This window comes from Ooceraea biroi, chromosome 10, assembly GCF_003672135.1.
Source record: "Ooceraea biroi isolate clonal line C1 chromosome 10, Obir_v5.4, whole genome shotgun sequence".
NCBI classification, from domain to species: domain Eukaryota; kingdom Metazoa; phylum Arthropoda; class Insecta; order Hymenoptera; family Formicidae; genus Ooceraea; species Ooceraea biroi.
The window spans coordinates 10045279-10053246 of NC_039515.1; the positions used below are offsets into that span (position 1 = coordinate 10045279).

A 7968-nucleotide genomic window follows, 5' to 3' on the forward strand; every position below is an offset into this window, starting at 1 on the left:
TGGGATTTATGTTATTAATTTATTTATTAATTTATAAAATTTGTTTTTTTATAACTCTATATTAATGAACACATAAAAAGATAGATCCAAGACATTTTAATAATGCACAATTAAATAAACTAAGAATATGGTGGCCTCAGGAAAGTGTTTTTTTTTTATTTTTATTTGAACACGTACCGCATTGCAAAATAAAATTGGTCATTTTATAACAGTGTATAATATCTTGATGTTAGATCTGTTTGTGTTGTTTGTTTCCCAAAAATTCATGCACTTAAAGTGAGAAAAATAATAAGTTGAGAACATATAAATTAATTTGAGAAAAAAATTTCAGAAAGAGAAAGCAAAGATTCTACATGCAAAAACAATACGACAGACCTATTAATATACAGCTATAACCTTAATATTTTGTATTGACAAAATCGTAAGCACGTGGATTGAATATAATAGAACGCTATAGCTGATATAATAAATTCTATATAACGATAATTATTAACTTACCCTGATTTGATTTTTATTCATGATTTGTTTAAACTTTTTGTGTACAATACACAATATCCTTTTTGTAACATACAGGGTATGCAGACCTACCGTATAAGCCGTGAATGGTAGATTCCTGAGTTCATTTGGAGTCGAAAATTCTAATGCCAAAATGTCGAGGCTGCTATAGTTTTTAAACGAGAAAGGTTTAAGTTTACCAATAAGCATGTCAAAATTGCGCGCGCTCAGGGACATCACATATCAAAAGGGCCCTTCCACATCACTTCACTCAATAGAAACATGTTAATGTGTTCGAGTGTTAACTCGAAATTATTATTCACTTTATTTCTTTGTACACTGTTGACAAGACCGACGAATATCAGGATGATAATAATTTCTAAATTGTCATACGGAAATGCGATGCGCGTCGAACTTTCAAAGCATTCGTGCGAAGCGTGCAACGAATAAATGATGTTTTTTCTGTGATAAGAGAAAATCTATACGATCGGTATGAAGTTTTCTGCATGGTTTTCTGCATGAAATGTCGCTAAAGAAAAAATTTATAAGAAAAGAAAATATTAACATATTTAGCAAGATTTTTTATTAATTTATTAATTTATTTAAAGGAACAAGTATCGTGCTGCGCTCCAGTCCAGAAAGATCAATTACAATGTGATTCTCATCACAGAAGAAACGTCATTTATTCGTTGCACGCTTCGCACGAATGCTTTGTTCGACAAGCATCGCGTTTCCGTATGACAATTTAAAAACTATTATCATCCTGATATTCGTCGGTCTTGTCAACAGTGTACAAAGAAATAAAGTGAATAATAATTTCGAGTTAACACTCGAACACATTAACATGTTCTATCGAGTTGAGTGAAGTGATGTGGAAGGGCCCTTTTGATATACGATGTCCCTGAGCGCGCGAAATTTTGACAAGCTTATTGGTAAACTTTAAACCTTTCCCGTTTAAAAACTATAGCACCCTCGACAATTTGGCATTAGAATTTTCGTCTCGAAATGAACTCAGGAATCTACCATTCACGTCTTATACGATAGGTCTGGGACACCCTGTATAATAACACGCACGAACTGACACGAACACGCACTAATACACATACATCGGCGTATCTTCCGCAAGAAATTGGATTCGGCGTAACGATAATAGCGTAAAGAGCGTAAAATAACTACGCGAAGCTGATGTCCAAATGAAATGATGTGATTGGTCTGCGCAAGTTACGCTTACGCAAGTTACGCTCCGTGGGGAAGCATCCTAAAGCTTATCCAGTCGGCTCTAGAAACAAGATCGAATACTTTTTTTTTAACTTTATCGTAAGTAGTTGGCATCAAAGATGTCCTAAAGAATTTTTCTGATTTTTTCAGTATCGTGACGGGCTATTTGGGTCAGTAATATTCTGCCTTAGAAATGCAGTACTTTCAACAATATTATACGGTAACATATCGACAATTATAAGATCCATTATACTTTTATTATTACGTAATGAAATAGGATGATCATCGGGTCATACTGCTGCTATCTTTCGTTCCATTATGTGTTGCAAAGTTGGCTACATCATAATATTTTCATTTTCACTTTTGACTCTTTCGTGAGGCGTTTTCATATTTTCGACTTTTCTGACCTTAATCATACGTAAATACACTGCCAGCCAAAAGTTTAGATACATCGACATATATGTATTTTATATTGTCTTAACGAGGAACCCAACCGCTTCAAAAGGGATTTTTTAGTAATGAATCAGTGAACTCATTAATAATAATATCTATCAAAAGTTTCGCGGCCTGTAACAAAAAATTTCAAAGAATTATCACATGAGTTTTCTAATCTATGTAGATTACTTTCTATGATCGAGACATTAAGTTGCATACTTCAGGTAACTCAACTTTTCTATTATTATCTTATCTTGTAATACATTGTACATGGTTTCTGTGAGTTTCAATAAATAGTACATATTGATTTAATGAGAAATACATCTTATCATCATTGTTATGCAAAGTTTTAGTTTGGTTTCCGTTTATAACAAGGCGGGTTCGATAGGTTTTTGTTTGGTTAGCGCTAGTGCGAGGGCAGTTAGTCGCGCGGCATCCTTGCGAGTAGACGTTTGTAACCTGCATATAGAGCAAAGTAAAACTCTGTAAAAGTATACGGTGTGTTTCTTTTCCTTGCCACCCACCCACATAACATAACATGGTGGCAGCGGTAAAAATTGGCTCAGTTACGGTATTGTGACTCGTGTATATCGTACGATCGTGTGCAGTCGTGACACGCCGGGACAAGATGGCCAACACTACGCACATTCCTTTGCCAGAACGATTCCCGTTCGACAATCCAATGTATTGGGACATTTACCAATCTACGTTTGAGAGATATTGTACGGTGGCGAATTTGAGAGGGGAAAAGGTTAAAGTAGACTGTTTGCTGTATGCAATGGGCCCGAGAGCAGAAGAAATTTTTAATTTGTTTACGTGGGACACGGAAGCTAGCAAAACGGTGTATGCGGAAGTGATCAGCAAATTTACGAATTATTTTAATGGAAGAAGAAACATTATTTATCAACGGGCGCTGTTTAATCGCCGTGCACAGAAAGACGGTGAATCTATGGACGATTTCATCACGGATTTGCATAAATTGGCCAAATATTGCAATTACGGAAGTTCGTAAGAAGAAATGATCCGCGATAAGCTCGTGGTCGATGTTCGTGATACGCAGTTATCGGAAAGGATGCAGTTACAAGATAATTTAGATTATGGGAAAGCCACAGAAATGGCGCGAAGCTATGAGACGGTCCTGCGGCAGAACAAGGAGATTCATCAAAGCGCGACATCTACCGTCGGCGCAACTAACCTTGTACAAGTCAAAGGCAAGAAGTATCCGCAAGGGAAGACTGGTAACACATCTTGGAAATGTTACTTCTGTGGCGGTACTAAACAACATAAGAAGGACTCGTGCCCCGCGCGCGGAACAAAGTGCAACAAGTGCAGCCAATTAGGACATTGGGAAAAAATGTGCAAGAAAGGACCGAAAAAGGAAGAGTCGAAGAACGTGCAATCGAACGCGAAAGTTAATGCGGTGGTCGAAAATGCGAAAAATTATTTTGTCGGCTCGGTAAACAAAGACTGTGGCAATATTCAGTGGGAAGAAATTATCAAAATCGGAAGTGTACCGGTGACGTTTAGACTTGACAGCGGAGCGGACGTGACCATTATTGGCTGGTCAACATGGGACAAATGTTTACGTTCACAAGATTATGAATTGGTGCCCGCGGATAAAAAATTAATCGGCCCGGCCGGACATTTGTCAGAAACGGACGGAATGTTTAAAGCACGGTTAAAGTTTACAAATAAAACCGTTTATCGGTATATTTACGTGGTTCGTGAAATAAATCAGTGTTTGCTCGGGCGTGAAGAATGCGTTCTTTTGAAGTTAATCGCCCGATGTAATCAGGTTGTCGTGAATCCTTTTCAAGAATTCCAGCCGTTGTTTAGTGGATTAGGGCTTTTGGCGGAACCGTATGAGATCAAGCTCAGACCGGAGGCTAAATCCTATTGTTTACATCAACCTCGTCGTGTGCCGTTGCCGTTAATGTCAAAATTGAAGCAAAAACTGGATGAAATGCTCAAGATGAAGGTGATTAAACCGGTCGATCAATCAACCGACTGGTGTAGTGGCTTGGTAATAGTTAACAAGCGTGAATCTGAAGACATTCGTTTGTGTGTCGATTTGACGTTTTTGAATTTGGCTGTGGCTCGAGAAAATCATCCGATGCCCGTGGTGGAGCACACGTTAGGACAGATGTCAGGAGCCCAGTATTTTTCCAAACTGGATTGCGTTAGCGGATTTTGGCAGATGCCGTTATCTGAAGCATCTCAATTATTGACTACGTTTATTACTCCGTTTGGAAGATTTTGTTTTTTACGTTTACCGTTTAGAATATCATCAGCGCCGGAGCATTACCAAAAACGGATTTCAAGAATTTTGGAAGGCTCAAGGGCGTGACCAATTACACGAATGACATTTTGATTTGGGGAGCAACCCGGGAGGAACATAATATTCGTCTTCGGCAGGTACTTACAAGACTGCAAGAAAATAACGTCACTTTGAACAGAGCAAAGTGCGTTTTCGGTGTTCAAGAAGTTAAATTTTTAGGACATATAGTCAGTGCTAATGGCATTTCAGTTGATCCAGGTAAAATCAATGCTATTAGTAAATTAAAACCGCCTACAAATGTATCGGAAGTCAGATCATTTATTGGAATGGTGCAATATTTAAGTAAATTTGTACCAAAACTTTGTGACTTACTCGCTTCTTTTTATACATTATTGAAAAAAGGTTCGGAGTTTCAATGGCAAAAGTGTCATGACCAGGCATTTTCGAAGATATGTCGACAATTAACATCAGCACCTTGTCTTGCTATTTTTGATCCATCACGTCCAATTATGGTGACAACAGATTCTTCTTCCTACGGCCTTGGTGCAGTTTTACGGATTCAAGAAGCGAGTGGTAGCTGGAGACCGATGGCATATGTGTCCAGAACTTTGAGCAATACGGAACGGCGTTATGCTCAAATTGAAAAAGAGGCTTTAGCGTTGACCTGGGCGTGTGAAAGATTTCACGACTTTATTTATGGACTTCGCTTTCAATTGGAAACTGATCATAAGCCGCTGGTTCCTTTACTTCAAGCAAAAAATTTAGATGAACTTAGTCCTCGTCTTCAACGTTTACGAATGCGATTGATGCATTATGATTTTGAAGTTTTCCATTCACCGGGAAAGAACATTGTAGCAGCTGATTATTTGAGTCGAGTTCCACTGCAAGAGGATCTTCCAACGTCGGATTTAGCAGAAGAAGTTGAAGCCCATGTATGTACAGTGGTACAACATTGTGGTTTGTCTGACTTTACTATGGCAAAACTAGTAGTCAGTCAACAAAATGATGAAGAGTGTAAAATATTACAAAAACTTATCCTCAATGGTTGGAACAACAAGCAGAAACTGGAGGCCGATATGAAACCCTATTTTTCATATTACGATAAATTGTCGGTGAACGAAGGAGTTATTATGTTTGGACCTAGAGTGTTGATGCCTAAGGAGCAACGAAAGGAAGCGTTGGAAGCGCTTCATCTTGGACATCAAGGTATCATTAAATGCCGGAATCGTGCCAACTCAAGCTTGTGGTGGCCGGGCATTTCTAGAGACATTAAGCAAAAAATAAAACAGTGTCGTGTTTGTGCCGAACATAGACCGAATCGCCCGGAGCCATTGTTGCCTTCAAAATTTCCTGACTACCCATGGGAAGTTGTTGCCATGGATTTGTTTAAATTTAAAGACAATTGGTATTTGTTAGTTACCGATTATTATTCTCGATATCCGGAACTTTATAAAGTACGTAATATGACTGCTAGTGTCATTATACAATGTTTGACTGATTGTTTTGCGAGACACGGTATTCTATTTATAGTTCGTAGCGACAATGGGCCACAGTTTGACCCTTTGAAAACTCGCGAATTTATTAATTTTACGAATAAATTTAATTTTACACATATCACTTCATCTCCTCATTATCCAAAGAGTAACGGTTTTATTGAGGTTATGGTAAAGACAATGAAATTAAGTCTTGAGAAAACTGGTGATATGCATTTATTTTTTATGGAATATCGATTGACACCATTGGAATGTGGTTTTACCCCCAGCGAACTTTTGATGGGACGAAAAATACGTTCATTATTACCAATTCATCCCGATAATTTAACACCTGTTTTAATTGATCGAAAGGTATTGTTACATCGTGAAAATGTTCGAATTCAACGGCAGAAAACTAATCATGATGAAAAACATTATACGAAAGAGTCTATTGCGTTGAAAGAAGGGGACGAGGTTTGGATTAAGGATGTTAGAATGTGGGGAGTAGTGAAAGCAAAATGTAAAGAACCACGTTCCTTTGTAATTAATTGCGCTAAAGGTGATTATCGTCGTACCCGATCACAACTAGTTAAGTTGTTACCGTGCGAGGATAAGGAGCCAGGTGATGATAGTTGTTCGGAAAGGAGTCCGTCCAGGAAGTCGCCCGTGACGACGGAAGCAGAGGAAACGGTGGACGACGCGCAGCCAACAGGAAACAGCGTCACACAGGGCATAACTCCCCGTCGAGGAACGCGTTTACGAAAGCCGCCTGATTATTATCATTTTGATTCGAGATTTCATTAAATGTTATTTTTATTTTAAAGAAAGGGGAATGTTATGTAAAGGTTTAGTTTGGTTTCCGTTTATAACAAGGCGGGTTCGATAGGTTTTTGTTTGGTTAGCGCTAGCGCGAGGGCAGTTAGTCGCGCGGCATCCTTGCGAGCAAACGTTTGTAACCTCCATATAGAGCAAAGTAAAACTTTGTAAAAGTATACGGTGTGTTCCTTTTCCTTGCCACCCACATAACATAACAATCATCACTCGGAACGCTTTAAAGCTTTAGTAAATAATCGTGTTCCAAACAGACAACATGGGAAAACGTAAGGAAATTATCATCGAAAAACGAAGTGCTATAATCACTTTATACAACGAAGGCTATTCTTACCGCGAAATAGCAAAAAAATGAAAGTCTCGCTGAAAGGAGTCCAAGTGACTATTGAGCGATTCAGAAACACTGCCCTGCTTAAAAAGAACGATAGAATCAGATAGAAAAAATCTATCTGATTGAATCGTGTTTTTGGTTCGTTTTCAGATTACGTATCTGAAATATTTGATAGGTTTTCTATAATTCTTTATCGTTTATATAGTATTGCTTAGATATAGTTTTTAATCGACTTCTATTGGATCGTGCTTTATCAAAAATCTATCTGATTGAATCGTGTTTTTGGTTCGTAACTTTCAGATTACTTATCTGAAATATTTGATAGGTTTTCTATAGTTCTCTATCGTTTATATAGTATTGCTTAGATATAGTTTTAATCGACTTCTATCGGATCGTGCTTTATCAAAATTAATAATATTTTATCGTCTATTTAATCGTCAATTTCAGATTGTTTATCTAAACTAGTTGATGGATTTTCTATAGTTCTCTATCGTTTTTATCATATAGTTTAGATATTGTTTTTAATCACTTTCTATCTGATTGTGCTTTATTAAAAGTAATAATATTCTATCGTCTATTTAAATCGTAAATTTCAGATTGTTTATCTAAAATAGTTGATAGATTTTCTATAGTTCTCTATCGATTTTATCATATAGCTTAGATATCGTTTTTAATCAATTTCTATCTGATTGTGCTTTATCAAAATTAATAATATTCTATCGTCTATTTAAATCGTAAATTTCATATTAGTTATCTAAAATATATGATAAGTTTTCTATCTTCTTTTATCGTTTTGTCATAGCTTAGATATCGTTATTAATCACTTTCTATTGGTCATGCTTTATCAACATTTATAATATTCTATCATGTCTTTTTATCGTAAATTTCAGATTACTTATCTGAAAAAT

General features: G+C 36.9%; 1 protein-coding gene across 1 annotated transcript; it reads left to right on the forward strand.

Moving 5' to 3' along the window:
- The first annotated feature begins 3166 nt into the window (after window positions 1-3166).
- On the forward strand, window positions 3167-7084 carry LOC105286421 (uncharacterized protein K02A2.6). The gene is made up of 4 exons (XM_011351372.1): window positions 3167-4327; window positions 4429-5880; window positions 6067-6628; window positions 6984-7084. The coding sequence occupies exons 1-4, from the start codon at window positions 3167-3169 to the stop codon at window positions 7082-7084; spliced, it is 3276 nt and encodes a 1091-aa protein (XP_011349674.1).
- Window positions 7085-7968: the final 884 nt, after the last annotated feature.

Bases quoted from the DNA above. Each gene is read 5' to 3' on its own strand.
- LOC105286421 (XM_011351372.1), top strand. From the start codon at position 3,167: ATGATCCGCGATAAGCTCGTGGTCGATGTTCGTGATACGCAGTTATCG. The intron at 5,881-6,066 runs GTACGTAATATG...CATTATCCAAAG, and splicing joins GATATCCGGAACTTTATAAA to AGTAACGGTTTTATTGAGGT. The intron at 6,629-6,983 runs GCATAACTCCCC...TGTTCCAAACAG, and splicing joins AGGAAACAGCGTCACACAGG to ACAACATGGGAAAACGTAAG.